We start from the raw sequence: 15,776 nt of genomic DNA, 5'->3' as shown, positions 1-15,776 counted from the left end.
CCAATATCCAAAACAAGACATTGCACTTGGATGATAACTTTTTAAGTCTTTTTAAATTTATAGATTTATAAGTTCTCTTTCAAAATATTTTTTCTTGCATGTATTTGTTGGGGGAGAAATAGTTTGTAAAATGGTAACATTCTGTCATTTTTTTTTCATTCTGAATATTTGCTTATATATTTCCTTTTTATAAAGGACACAATATTTTGGAAATTAAAAAACAACAACACTCTAATTATATCCAAAAATACAACTTAACTGTTTTTCATTTGACCTTTATTGCACTATTGGAACTATAATACAAATAAAATTACAGTCTTGTTAGAGCCATGAAGTTGTTCCTTTCTTCCCACCCAAGTACCAGACCTTACAACACACAAGGCAAATGTATTTACCTCTCTGTGCCGAAGTCCATAATGTTAGCATATAACCTTATATTACATTTGTCAATATTTACAGAATTATCAGAAGTTTTAATTATATTGCATTTTGGAATAATTTACATTTTTTATTCCATTACAGAAAAACAAAGAATATGTGAGCATTGCCAGTGGAGGATTTATGGGTAAGATTTTCATTTATTAATCCCTTTGCCTCCACTTTTCAGTGGAAATTATATTAATCAGAGCTGATTTGTAGTAACTTAAGTCAGTTAATGGGTATTTTCTCTCTTCAGTCATTCAGTATTTTCAGAAAAGACAAAGCCAGCAGAACATAGATAATAGACAAATATAATAGGAAATTGATAAATATTTAATGAAAGACTCTAAATAGATATGTTAAAATGCCTGAATAACTGCCCACATGACTTGCCTCTACAGAGGAGAAGTAGATAGGATCTAGGAAAGGAGTAGGAGGAATTCTTTTCACTGTATCTGTATACCCTTCCTACTCTTGCTTTTTATATTTGTTTTGTTTTCATTTTATTTTTTAACTACTTGAAGGTATTAACTGCTAGAAAAATGTTGGCTCAATGGAATAAAACAAATAAGCTGATGTTTTCAAATCTGCAGACTAATATCTGGTAATCCAGGTTAGTAAAATAATTGACAAAATCTCTGCAGGCAAATATTTGAGAATTTATGAAGAATTAGGTCAGAATAATAACATTTAGAATTTTCATTTTTTACAAGAGATGTTATTTAAGGGGACAGACTTGCAACTAGTAATAAGTCCTGCAGTACTAATGTACAGTATAGTGAGTATAGGCAATGATACTGTATTGTGATCATCAAACTTGCAAAGAGACTAGATCTTCATTATTCCCACCACGAAAAAGAAATGATAACTACGTTATCTTATGTCATAACTTAGAATTTTCGGTCAATTAGTACCTGTTTCCTCTTGATCTTTATGACATTAGCAAGGATCATGATTACCTCCCATATATCGTGGCCTGATAATTATCTTTGAGGCTCATACATAGAGTGATCTACGGAAGGGATTATTTTAATAAAGTGTTAAGCAAGTATTGGCCTTAAGGTATGAATTATTTATTTTCCAAGAAAAACCTCTCTTTCCATAGCAGTTAATGCCTGGACTGCTATTTTTATTATGGCAAAGATTAATTGATATCTCCTTATGATAAAACAAAAGTCACCATAGGTTTTCTTTCTTTTTTTTTAATTATTCAATATTATTTTGTATTTGTTTCAGGTATAACAATAAGTTTTCTATTAATCTTCTACTTCATAAGAAAATGTTGCTGAAAGCATCTTTTAATAATTGAAAGATTACCTTCCAAAAAGGAAAATATCAAGCCTATATATACAGTTATTGTCACCCTTAGGATCAGTTAAGAAAAGCAATATGCATACAGAGGGCATTAGAAGGAAGGAGAAGAGGAAGGGAAGGCTTTCTGTGGCTTGGAGTCCTTTGCTCCTTTTCAGAGGTGCAGAAAGAAATACCTGTGATTATGTCTGTGGATCCTTTTTCATTCAGCTATGACATGTTTATTATACTTCTCTGGTAATGGATCTTTCCTAAAGGGGTTGATTTGATGGGTTTTGTTTTTCTTCTCATTTATTTTAAGCATTGCAGCAGCACTTAGCAGACATTAATGTGGATGGACCAGAAAATGGATATGGCCATTGGATTGCTAGTACCTCAGGCTCAAGGAGCAGTATCAGTTCTTCTGTTGATGTAAGTGTATGTGTCAGATATGTCACCACATTAAGATGAATGTCCAGAAAAGGTGATTTTAACTCGTAAACCCCACCATAACAGAAATAGAGTCAAAATTTTCAAACACATACAATGAAGAGTGATGTTATTGTGAAGTTAATGAGATGATGGAGCAGGTCTGCACAGTTAAACTAGCCTAAAGTGCAGGAGGTCTACCTGCTGAATTCACATTTCTCCCTGTCCCACTGCAGTTTGGTATCACCTAGTGACAGTTTTCTGCTCCAGCTGAAATATTCTGAGTTCTGTGTTGAGCTGACAGTCTCAAGTGAGCTTATTCTAGGAATCTCCCAATCAGTTTGGGCCAAGATAATACTGAGGCCAGTCGTCCCATTTTCTGCATACCATGTCTACTCCCTACAACAGACATAGATTTAGTCCACCCATATTTGAGAATGGGTCATACAGGGGAAGACTGGAACCCATTGCCAGTCCCATAATATTTAAATTTTAGTTCTTGAGATGTACATTACTGCAGGATTTTACTATATTGGGTAAATTTATTTTTCTCTTCTACTTTGGAAATATTTAGACAATAAGTCTTTTACACTTTTTCAGAAATTCAGTTAAGTCAAATTAGATGTTATGAAATCACTAGAGGCCCGGTGCACAGATTCATGCACCGGTGGGGTCCCTCGGCCTGGCCTGCGTCCTCTCACAATCCGGAATTCCTCAGGGGATGTCGGATAGCCACTTTTGGCCCAATCCCCACAGGCCTGATCCAGACAGGAGGGAGCCTGATCCTGTGGGTTGAGTGCATATCATAGTGACAGGTCATTTGGTCACTTAGGCTTTTATATATATAGATATTCTTAACAAGTAGTAGTCCTCACCTACCTAAGATTATTCTTTAAAACAGAAATAAATAGAAAACTGCAGTATAGAGTCATTGTTACTAGCTTCGACGTACAGGTATGACATGCTAAGGTGTTCAAGGTTTATCTCTACAACTTACTTTCTTCATGATCTTCAGTAAGATCTTTCCAGCCCTGGTTTCTTCATCTGTACAATACAGATGGTAATAACAGAACTTTCCTCATAAGGATGACGTGAGGATTAAATATGCAAGTGAATGTAAGGTATAGTAGTTATTATAAAATTATAACTCATTAGATGTATTAATTGAGGCTTATCTTCAGCTCTGTAAGTCAAAGCAAATTATTGTGAAATTATCAGTGGTAAGGATCCTCTAAGAATTAAGTTTTAAAATTGATTCTCTAGGTATCTAAGCGTTCTTCATATGAGATCACCATTTATTTAATAAACATTTGCCATTTTCTTTTTTTCTTAATGTTCACCCAAGGACATGCTTTTGTTTTATTATTGATTTTAGAGAGACAGAAAGAGAGAGGGAGAGAGAGAAACATTGATATGAGAATGAAAACAGATCAGTTGCCTCCTACACACACACCAACTCAGGGTCAAACCCACAACCAGGGCATGTGTCCCGACCATGAATTGGATTCATGGGTGCACAGAATGACGCTCCAGCCAGCTGAGCCACACTGGCCAGGGCCATTTTCATTTTTAATTAGGTAGTATTCCATTATATGGACATATAATTTATTCAGTTAGTCCCTTATTGAATATTTACATTGCTTCTAGTCTTTTTGTTATAAATACTACCACCATTAATTTATATGGTAATATATTTGCATATATTATGATTATTTGGTCCTAGAAGTGGAATAACTTGATCAAAAGATTACTTACCAATATCTTCAGAAATCTGCATTATTATCATGTTACTCTCCAAAAAATATTATTCTGATTTATATTCTCAATCACAGCATCAGGTTTTCTGTTGAAGTTTTTACCTTCAGATTTGAAAAACACTGATTGAGGCTGGTAAAGAAATAGTTGTAAAGATGTGTTATATTCAGGAGTACCAAAGAATTTCCCAGTCAGTGTACTTTGGTTTTGAATTTGGGTATAAAAATAAGAAACATGTTTGTGTGTGTGTGTGTTTATGTGTGTTATATAGTTAATGACTTATTTCTCATAAAAATGAAAGTGATATCCACTTATTGTAGCACCATATATAAATGTGAAAAGTATAAAAACAAATCACCTATGACCCTATCCGAGATAACTGCTACTTATGTTTTTAAAATATTTTCTTCAGATCTTTTTTTTTTTTAATATATTTTATTGATATTTTACAGAGAGGAAGGGAGAGGGATAGAGAGTTAGAAACATCGATGAGAGAGAAACATCGATCAGCTGCCTCCTGCACACCTCCTACTGGGGATGTGCCCGCAACCAAGGTACATGCCCTTGACCGGAATCAAACCTGGGACCTTTCAGTCCACAGGCTGACGCTCTATCCACTGAGCCAAACCGGTTTCGGCCAGATCTTTTTTAATGCATGTGTATTTTAGTATTTTATTTTAAAAGTAATGATCAGATTATACACATAATTTCACTAAATATATGAGTATTTTCTAACATTTTGAAATGCTTTTATTTTTAAGCATGGGTTTTTATTGTTGTTGTTTTTCTATTATAGGAAAGGTGAGTGACATAAATACTATACTAACCTGAGCTGTCAATCTCTCTCCACATTGCTCTCACATGCAGTTGGAGATCCCATGGCTGCAGCCAGCCGCAGCCCTTGAAAACATGCTGTAAATCATGGCTTTTTAGATCTGTATAATTTTCCATCAAATAGTACCTAAATCCTAGGCCACTTTCTGATTATTTCCTTCCCATAAATTCTGAAGAGGATTGGTACACTTGAAACTTGGACACCTATCACCAACTTGCCTTCTAGAGTATATGGAAGCAATTCTATGAAATAATTTAAGAATTATACTCACACCTATCACATTAGGTACGCCAGGATAACCTAATTCTTGAGAAATTAGAGGCCTAAGGGAAAATGTTTTAAAAAGCAAAATTTTACAACGAATAAGTTGTTTAAAAGTTTAGCTACATGAACTGATATGCTCATTACAGGCACCTCCCTCATTTTATTGCACTTTACTTAATTGCACTCTGCAGATTATTACTTTATTTTACAAATTGAAAGATTGTAGCCACCTTGCATCAAACAAATCGACTGGCATTTTCAAACAGCATTTGCTCACTTCATGTATCTCTGATATATTTTGTTCTCACAATATTTCAAAATCTTTCATTATTATATTTGTTATGGTTATCTGTGATTAGTGTGATCTTTGATGCTGTTATTGTTCATCATTTTGGGCTGCCATGAACTGTGCCTGTATAAGACTGCAAACTTAATAAAATGTGTGTGTGTCCTGACCGGTTTGGCTCAGTGGATAGAGCGTCGGCCTGCGGACTGAAGGGTCCCAGGTTCGATTCTGGTCAAGGACATGTACCTTTGTTGCGGGCACATCCCCAGTAGGGGGTGTGCAAGAGGCAGCTGATCGATGTTTCTCTCTCATCGATGTTTCTAACTCTCTATCCCTCTCCCTTCCTCTCTGTAAGAAAATCAATAAAATATATTTTTTAAAAAATGTGTGTGTTCTGACTGTTACACCTATTGAGTCATTCCCCCATCTTTCTCTCTCTTTTCTGGCCTCTATTCTCTGATACAGCAATATTGAAATTAGGCCAATTGATACCCTACAGTGGTCTCTAAATGTTCCAAGTGAAAGGAAGAGTCACAGGTCTCTCACTTTAAATCAAAAGCTAGAAATGATTAAGCTTATTGAGGAAGGCATGTTGAAAGCCAGGATAGACCAAAAGCTAGATTCTTATGCCAAATAGCCAAGTTGTGGTGCAAATAGCAAGAGAATACGAAGTAAAAGTGAAGCCTGAAGATGCCACTGTATTACTGCAGTCTCATTTCATGAATGGGGAATTGCTTCTATGGATGAGCAGAGAAAGTGGTTTGTTGAGATGGAATCTACTCTGGGTGAAAATGCTCTGAAGATTGTTGAGATGACAACAGAGGATTTAGGATAATATATAAACTTAAATATAATACTAGGGACCCAGTGCACGAATTCGTGCACCTTGAAAGAAACTGTGGGCCTCGAGGCTGTGGTGGGCACAGGGGCGGGTCTTGGCCCATCCTCCGTGCCCCCGCCCAGCCCCTCCCACTACGGTCCCCAGCCCTCTGTCTGCTGGCAGCCCTGCTCCTGCCGCCGCCCCCACGTGCTGACGGCACGGAGTGATTGGGGCCGGAGCCAGCAGTGGGTGCAAGTGGGGCTGGAGCCATCAGCAGGTGCGAGCGCCAGGCAGGACCACGATTCGCAGGAGCAAAGAATTTTCAGTAACCACCAGAGGCTCGCCCTGATGACAGCAACTGGCACCCTGCCTTGGTCTGGTGCCCCCGCTCACCTGCTCCATCATCCCACAGTGGCCACCACCCACCATGTTCCACGCTCTGCCACCTGCTGCCGAAGCCCGCCATGTTCCACACATGACCCCTGGTGATGAGCGCACATCATAGCAACCAGTTTGGTTGTTCCGCAGTTTGTTCTATTTGCATATTAGCCTTTTATTATATAGGATTTATTAATTTATGGTTTATATATACTAATAGTTATAAACCAGCGCCAGGGTTTGAGAGGACTTACTCCAATTTTGAAAAAATTTCTACTGTAGGTAAAATGCTTTCAAATAGCATTGCATGCTACAGAGAAATAGTTCGTGAAAGGAAGAGTCAATTGATGTGGCAAACTTCATTACTATCTTATTTTAAGAAATTTCGTCACCCCTACCTTTAGCAACTACCACCCTGAGCAGCCATCAGCATCAAAGCAAGACTGGCAACAAAAAGATTACAACTCACTGAAGGCTCAGGTGATGGTTAGCATGTTTTAGCAGTTAAATGTCTTTTAAAGAATGTACATTGTTTTTTAGACATAATGCTATTGCCCACTTAATAGACAACAGCATTTTATAGAGTAATCTGAATTAAGAAAAGCTGAAAAACTTGATTACTTGTTGAGTAAGGAAGGTAACTTCACACATTTATATGTGCAATATATGTTCTCATTTTTTGTTTCTACCTTTCATTCCTAAAATGGTTTCACCTAGTGTATTAGTATGCTAGGGCTGCCATATCAAATTGATTGTGTGACTTAAACAACAGAAATTTTTTTTCCTCAAAGTTTTGGAAGCTAGAGATTCAGGATCAAAGGGTTGATTTCTCCTGAGGCAGGTTTGATTTCTCCTGAGGCCACCCTCTGGCTTGCAGATGCCACCTTCTTGCTCTGTCCGCACATGGCCTTTTTCTTTGTGGTTCACCCCTGGTGTCTCCCCCTCTTCCTTAAGGACACCAGTCATGTTGGATTAGGGCCCACTCATAAGATCTCATTTAAACTTCATTACCTCTTTAAAGACAATATCGCCATATACAGTCACTTTCTGAAGTGCATTGAGAGTTAGGACTTAAACATAGGAATTTAGGGGAGGGAGAGGGACACAATTCAGTCCATGACATTTAGATAACCTTTAGCAGTAGTGTGTCTGCTAATCGTTTGGAGAGAAGTTCTTTAGTAATTTTTTTTTTTTTCAGGGTGAATCTTCTAATGGCTTAAATGATAGAGGAATGAAATCACTAGTAAATAAAATGACTATTGCTTTGAAGACAAAATCCGTTAATGTCAGGGAAAAAGTTATCAGTTTTATTGAGAATACATCAGCTCCTGTGGATCGGTGAGTTGCTTATACAGTATAACTTTATGATGAGTAATTAAAACTAAAGGAAAGTATCTTAAAGTAAATATTAGTTGACTCGAATGTGTTCTAGAAAAGGATCATAAAGTACATTTTTTAAGTATATGGTTTCAGTTTTCATTATAATTATAAGATGTTCTTTATTGCTGTAAAATTTGTCTACAGATTGCTGTTTTTTCTCTCCTGCTGCTCAGAATAAGGTGCAAGTAATGATTCTGTCCCTTCATGCTATTTATTAAAAATATATTCAAATGCCGCCGAAACCGGTTTGGCTCAGTGGATAGAGCGTCGGCCTGTGGACTGAAGGGTCCCAGGTTCGATTCCGGTCAAGGGCACGTACCTTGGTTGCGGGCACATCCCCGGTAGGGGGTGTGCAGGAGGCAGCTGATCGATGTTTCTCTCTCATCGATGTTTCTAACTCTCTATCCCTCTCCCTTCCTCTCTGTAAAAAATCAATAAAATATATTAAAATATATATATATATATTCAAATGCCATTTTATGTTTTACACTTCATATGGTAGCTGCTTCCCACATGGCAAATGTATGAGAATCAACTACCAAATGCAGTAATCTCTGCAGGAACCTCTTCCTCTGCTTTTGGAATTTCAAACCTAGAAAATTTGGTCATGCTAAATAAAGCAGAAATACATTTTCTGAAGTTCAGTAGTTCAGATCTTCGTAGAATTTTGTTCACAGAATATAAGGGACCCTTAGCTTCCCATGACTTACAAATGAAGGACATAGCCAACAAATAATAAGCAAGTTTATCTATTATATTGTTTCTTACTGGAATTGTGAATGCACAAAATATGTATTTTTATCCACACATTGATCTTTCTTATTCCTAGAGTTCAAAGCTAACCTAATTATTCAGTGCAAAATTTGTTTCTAAGCAAGCTTGATCTTGGTAGTATGTTAAAGTATTTAATTTCACTCATGTCTTACTTGCAGTATCCTAGGAAAGTTGAAATATTTGACATTAAGAACTGAATATCAGGAATTTACTATTTGTCACTTTTTTTAAGTATAGTACATATACATACAAAAATACATTTTTTCCCATTCAGTAAATAGTAAAGAAGAGAATAGGTTGTTTTCACTAATCCAAAAAATTGTATCTTGTCTAAAATGGTCAACTGATAAAAAATGTTAAAGTGTTTTACCACAAAATATTTTTTTCATTAAATTATATATCTGCTCTCAAAAGCCTTTAACATTTTTACTTTCAATTAGTGCATTTTGAATTATAGTACTACTATTACTACATTTTATAGCCTGAACATTAAATATTTTTATTTTAAAATTCATTAATTTTATTTTAAAATGAACTAGTGGTAACTTTAAATGAAAAGACTTTGTTAAGGAGTCACTTGAGACAGGCTTTTAAAAATTTTTCTTTGTACTTTGGATGATTAAAACATTTTCTTTATAATGTACACTCTGGGTTAGAAAAACTGATTGTTCTATATTTTTGTTTTAAAACTTGTGGTTTTATAATCATTTTATTCTGTCCTCTGCCTCAATTTGCTGTAGAATGTCTTTCAATCTTCCTTGGCCAGACAGAACATGTACAGAGCGGTAAGCCAATGAGTAGAGCAGCTTTGTTGGGCATCCTTTCCTTTAGCATGCTTCATGCTGTCTATAACCCTCATGCAGTCTTGGCTTAAATTTCATGTAGCTGTTTCAAATGCTAAACTTTTCTCATTCTGCTTTTAGGAGTACATGTGATGCTGATACCTTTTTGGTTTTTGCTTTGATCATTAAAATTTTTTTTTCTTGCATGCTTCCTTGTATCTCCCATTCCTCAGATGAAAATCAAGTGCATTTGAATCCAAGAACTTCATAAAGCTGCAGCTTTTATTCTGAGACAGAGGAAGGTGAAACAAAGAAAATAAGTAGTTTCAGAGTTGACAGGGTATTTAGCTTTGGAGATCATTTACTTCTGTGTCCTGCCCTAACAGTAGAGAAAATTATAGTACCTGGAAAAAAAAGCACAATTCATGGTTCAAAATTTTGGATAATTCATGTTCATTATGTCATCTGTAATAATAAAAGCGTAATATGCAAATCAACTGAACAGCGAAACAACCGTCCGGACAACCTTCCGCATGAAGCCGGGGCTGCAAAGGCCTACTCTTGCACGAATTTCATGCATAGGGCCTCTAGTTTTATAATATTTTAGATTTTTCGTAATAAAATGTATGTATTTAGGTTCGTGAGTTAACATATAAATTGGTTCCAAAGAACTGCAGTTCTAGAGTCCCGCCTTTGGTTTTCATTGAAAGAAATTGTCATGGTGGACATGTTAATGTCTTACCCATCTCTTCTCTCATTGAGATGGGCAGTTTGTCATTAGATTCCATAAATTTGAAAGGATCTTCAATTAGGATGAAAAAAAGAACTTTACTTACTTAATACTTGTATATGGCTTTATAGTTTTTATACTCCTAGAATTTTTCTGCAATTTAATTTAGAATATCAATTCTAGCAATACCTATGAACATTTTAAAAGAAAATCTTGTCATACTTTGGATGTAAGTTAAGCTTTAGAATAATGGACTTGACTTTTTCTTGGATCATTTCAATATTTCCAGTGACTAAAAGTATCATTTTTAAAAACAATAGTTTACTCTCAACTTATTGATAAAGAGTTTTTATTTGCTATGACTGTTCATATACAGAACCCATTACAAGGGCTTCTATTATAATTTTATCTAAGACTATTTTAAAGGAAATTGCATCTTTAAAATTATAATGTTTGTGAATCATCATGCTATTTTCTCTTATTATACAACCATTGAATTAGTCTGATTTTATTTAACTCCCAAGTTTTCTCCCAGATTCTTAATTTTTAAAAATTTTAAATTACCTTCTCTGGCCCAAAGGCAGATATACCTATTTTGAAAGTAAAATTTAGTGAAATGTTAGAATGAAATGTTAGCTCTTTCTGAGCTCAGCAAATTAAGTGAAAACCTTGACAAACTATTTTGTAGATGTTTCTGTTATCATATTCTAAGAAAGAATAAATATACTGCTTTTAAAAAAAAGTTCATCCATTGCATTTCATCAATTTTTAGCCATTCTTTTAAGAACCATCTCGGTAATCTTTAGCAATCTTTTTATAAAAACTCCATTGTATTTTTTTTTCTATTTGTCTCTTCAGATACTTGGTTTCTGATTCAAGCATTCACTATAAACATTACTTTCTATGTTGTAGCAGGCAGTTTAATTATGCTTTAATATCAGTAGGGAAGCAGTAATTTAAATCTCATATAATTTTATAATCTAGACTAGACTAGAGGCCCAGTGCATGGGATTCGTGCACTGGTTGGGGGCATGGCCTGCAGGGATTGGCCCACTGTGGGAGCACTGCTCATCCTGGTCAGCCGAGGGGCTGTGGACCCACCCTCTGAGTGGCTGCTCCCGCTGCAAGAGCAGCTGCTCATCCCAATCAGCCGAACGGCGCTCCCACTGTAGGAGTGCACTGACCACCAGGGGGCACCTCCTGCGTTGAGCATCTGCCCCCTGGTGGTCACTGCGCGTCATAGTGCCTGGTCGACCGGTCATTCTGGTCATTCCACTGTTCAGTCGCTGGGCTTTTATTAGATAGGATGGCACTAAAGTATTCTTAGGTAAAGCTGTATTATCTTTGCCTTTTGTAAGAAAGCTGAATCTGAGTTTCATAGGTTTTTGAATTTTTATCTAACGAGAATAGTTTGGTAATTTACAGGATAATTTTACATTAGATTTATTTTAACATAAACTCAAAATTATTTTATTATTTTAATGTAATCAAAATGTAAGCTATGTAGTGATTAACCTAACTTATAATTCCCAAAGAATGTCTGGTTATACACTCAACTCAAATTGATTTTCTTTTGAAGAATGTTGTTTTGAAGAAGTAAAGATTTAAGTAAGTCCTTCAACAAAATTAGGTTGCGATAAGATTTTTATTGATGAAATATATTAGAAAAGTATTTAAAATAGATGTTTGATATCTTGTGGAGAAATTGAATTCTAAGGCTAAGTAAAGATAGTGTAACTTGATTTTTTCCCCACTTTGGACTCTCTTCATACTTTATTCTACAAATAATAAAATGCTTATTCCCCAGAAACATACAGTATTCTGTTGAAATACTTTAATTTTACTTCTTGGTTCATTTGAGATTATCTGCAAAGTAATGAGGTTAATTTTTTATATTAAAAAAGAGGTCATACTTTTGGCAGAACTAACCAATTTTGAGTTTACATGTTGTTTAGGCTTCTTTCATTTGAAGAAGAAAGGCAGATCCATTTTCATGGCTTACTTACATTTATGTATAAGAAGTAGAATCTTAGTTTCTATTAAAATTAAAGTAACAATAATAAAAAATGGGAGGAAAAACCTTAAGACACTTGCACACCCCTATGAGAACTTTAAGCACTCCTGGAATTTGGTTGTTTGGTTCCATAATCTATATTATCTACCAAACATGTATGTTGCACTTGCTATATACCAGGCATTGTTCTGAGAGCTTTACAAAATATGTAAAGCGTGGCTCAGTGGTTGAGTGTCGACCTATGAACCAGGAGGACACGTTTGGATTCCTGGTCAGGGCACATTCCTGAGTTGCCGGCTCAATCCCCAGTGTGGGGCGTTCAGAAGGCAGCTGATCAGTGATTCTCATCATTCATGTTTCTATCTCTCTCTCTTTCTCTCTTCCTCTCTGATATCAGTATATACTAGTATACACACACACACACACACACACATATGACATTAAGTGGTTTAATTCTTAAAACCATGAAGGGTAGATGTTATCATTTTTACAGATGAGGAAACAGAATCACAGAGAGGTTTAGTAACTTCTCTAAGGCCACACAGATCTAAGCATTGTTTTTTTATCTTCACCCGAGGACATGCTTAGAGAGAGGGAGGGGGAGAGAAAGAAATATCGATGTGAGAGAAAACATCAATTAGTTGCCTTACGTAAGTGCCACAACCCAGGTATGTGTCCTGACTGGGAATTGAGCCAGCAACCTTTCGGTGCATAGGACGATGCTCAGCCAACTGAGCCACTCTGGCTGGGCTAAGCCTTGGTTTTAATATGAATATTAAAATTGCTTTAAATTTAATATTTACAGATTTGAAAACATTCAGCCACCAAGTTCTTTTGCCACTTTTGCTAACCTATTTCCTTATCTTGTTTCAATTTCCTTAACATAGCTATCCTAAAACTGGGTTGTACGTAGGCAAAGAACATTTACATTTGTTTGAATAGTCAAATGATACTTGGTTAAAATCTTCAATAACTTCTTATGTGATGTTTCCCCACCCCTCTTTAAAATTCTTTGAATATAGGCATGTGAGCAGCAGTGACAGAGTGGGCAAGCCTTACCGTGGTGTGAAACCTGTGTTCAGCATTGGGGATGAAGAAGAGTATGACACAGGTGTAGTACTACACTTAGTTATAGACTTCTTTCCTCAGGCACCAGGAGTGATTATAAAGATTATTTTGGGAGTAGCAAACAACTGCTTAAAAAAAAAAAAAAAAAAGACAGTATCCAGCCGGCATGGTTCAGTGGTTCAATTCCTGGTCAGGGCCCACGTCCAGGTTGGGGGCTCTATCCCCTGTTTGGGGTGTGCAGAAGGCAGCCGATCAATGATTGTCTCTCATCATTGATGTTTCTATCTCTCTACCTCTCCTTTCCACTCTGAAATCAATAACAATATATTAAAAAAGAAAAAAAGACACAGCGAGATTCTGTAGAGGAGATTAAAGACTGTTTTTTCTATTAAGAGTTAGTCTAAAACATCTGAAGTTCTGCCTATTAGAAATCCAATGTGAAATGTTGCGTAGCCAGTTGATATAGGAACCTTTAATCGAGGAGACGAGTCTAAGTTGGTGATAATTTCAAAATCATCAGTGTTCAAATAGTATTTAAATCCATGGGATTGAATTTAAAACCCCTGATGCACCCACCTAGGAGATTGAGAGTTGTGGGACCAAAGTTCAGGGAATTCCAAAACAGACATCTGAAGAACCTTTTGAAACTAGAGGCATTATTTTAAAGGGCCACAAGATGGGGATATTGTGTAAGGGAAATTTGTCATCTGTGTGGTTGTCTTTCTTTATATTTTTAAAAAGAATTTATTACTTTGATTCATAATCCCACTGCCAGATTATCCTGGTTGAGTAATCATAATTAATATTAATATGTGTATTAAGTTGGAAAAAATAAAACAGTACATAAACGTACAAAATATGAAAAAATTTCCATACCTCACCTTGCCTTTTCCACTTAGTAATACATGTTGCATATTTTCCATCTCAGCCCTTATACCTCCTCATTTATTTTTCTATCATGTGAACATACCATAATTTATTTATTCAATCTTCCACTGACATTTTAATTTTTATTTCTGTTTCAAATGACAAACGGATGTTTTTATACATATATGAACATGAACTTTTGCAAGTACATCCAGATGGTAAACTCTTAGCAGTAAGATTGCTAGGTTATAGGGAATCACATTTGACATTTTAATCCATATTACAAAATCACCTTCCAGAAAACTTGCATTGCAGTAAATGTAATTTTCTACCTCCTATTTCTAATTTGTTTCTTTTGCTCCTTTTCCCCCCACCCTCTCTGTTGCCATCATCCTGTTATGTATCTTTCCCTGAATATCTCAACTCCTTCCATTAACAAATGAATGAATAAACTATGGTTTGTTTACATAAATCATATACACACATATTTACACTATGGAAAACTACACAGTAATGAAAATGAGAAAACGAACTATGTGTATCAACATGGATAAATTTTATAATGTTGGGAGTGGGGTAGCCATTACAGAAGAATACAATTGAATAGTCTACTTATATAAATTTTACTTAAAATACAAAATACTACTCTATATTATTTAGGGATATTTATATGTAGTTAAAGAATAACTGTATGCAAATATAGTTAAAGTATGGAACTGGTAACACTAAATTCAGATAATCACTATTTCTTAGGAAGGAAGAGGAGTGTGACTGGGGAAGAGGAATGTAGCTATATGAGATTTCCTTTTTTCATTATATCTTTACTAGAGGCCTGGTGCATGGATTCGTGCACCAGTGGGGTCCCTTGGCATGACCTGCACCCTCTTGCAACCAGGGACCCCTTGGGGGATGTCAGACTGCCGGTTTCGGCCCAATCCCCGCAGGCCAGGCCGACGGACCCCACTGGTGCATGAATCTGTAGTATGCATATAAGATCTTTGGTTAATCTCTTCACCCCCTCCCCGCTTCCTTCTGAGATTCATCAGTCTGTTTCATGTTTCCATGCCTGTGCATTGAGCGTCTGCCCCCTGGTGGTCAGTGCGCATCATAGCTACCGGTCGAACAGTCACTTAGGCTTTTATAGATATAAATATTTTGAAATACTTCTTAAAAAGCAAAGGGAAGAACATTTATAATTATTAATCCCAGGGACTGTAATTTCTCTTTCTTAAATGAGAAGAACAAAATAATTATAATGTTTTCTATTTCTCTCATGAAAAAAATGTAGATTTTTACTTATCTATCCCAGGATGGATTTGTTGTTGTTTTCCTTAAAAATCTGGAGTCAGCAAGAGAAAAAGAACTCTGCTGTACTTGCCCTCAAAATAGGTATTCATTGTTGGAAAATTCAGCCATCTCCGTACAGACTAGTCAGATTTCATAGATATGCTATCTAAATAAAAATGTTAAAATTTCTTAGTTTAATCTTTTAAACGTGCATTCTCAGTATTTTCACCTGACTTTTTCTTATCATATAGAACAATTTTTCATAACATTATTTTTGTGTTAGTATTTGTGGCATAAGGAAATATAGTAGCAACATTAGAATTAAGTCCTAGCTGGTTTGGCTCAGTGGGTAGAGCATCGGCCAGCATACTGAAGGGTCCCGAGTTCAATTACGGCC

At 35.8% G+C, this 15,776-nt stretch overlaps 1 protein-coding gene across 5 annotated transcripts in view; it reads left to right on the top strand.

The window, feature by feature from the left end:
* Positions 1 to 15,776, top strand: part of TBC1D23 (TBC1 domain family member 23) — an 81,086-nt gene that overhangs the window by 59,982 nt on the left and 5,328 nt on the right. For 3 of the 5 annotated variants that reach the window (XR_013959833.1, XM_080654110.1, XM_080654112.1), the window contains exons 12-16: positions 523 to 565; positions 2,033 to 2,142; positions 7,676 to 7,815; positions 9,372 to 9,416; positions 13,180 to 13,268. Coding sequence is in view for 3 of the 5 variants with exons in the window: in XM_080654110.1 (XP_080510236.1) it covers positions 523 to 565; positions 2,033 to 2,142; positions 7,676 to 7,815; positions 9,372 to 9,416; positions 13,180 to 13,268 (427 nt within the window). In the remaining 2 variants the exon portion in view is untranslated. The remainder of the gene's footprint in view (positions 1 to 522; positions 566 to 2,032; positions 2,143 to 7,675; positions 7,816 to 9,371; positions 9,417 to 13,179; positions 13,269 to 15,776) is intronic. The other 2 variants (XR_013959832.1, XM_080654111.1) reach the window with 1 other exon arrangement.

Source organism: Plecotus auritus (genome assembly GCF_963455305.1).
Source record: "Plecotus auritus genome assembly, chromosome: 2".
Classification (NCBI taxonomy): Eukaryota; Metazoa; Chordata; class Mammalia; order Chiroptera; family Vespertilionidae; genus Plecotus; species Plecotus auritus.
The sequence above is the reverse complement of the archived record's forward strand: the minus strand, read 5'-3'. Positions and strand labels throughout refer to the sequence as shown.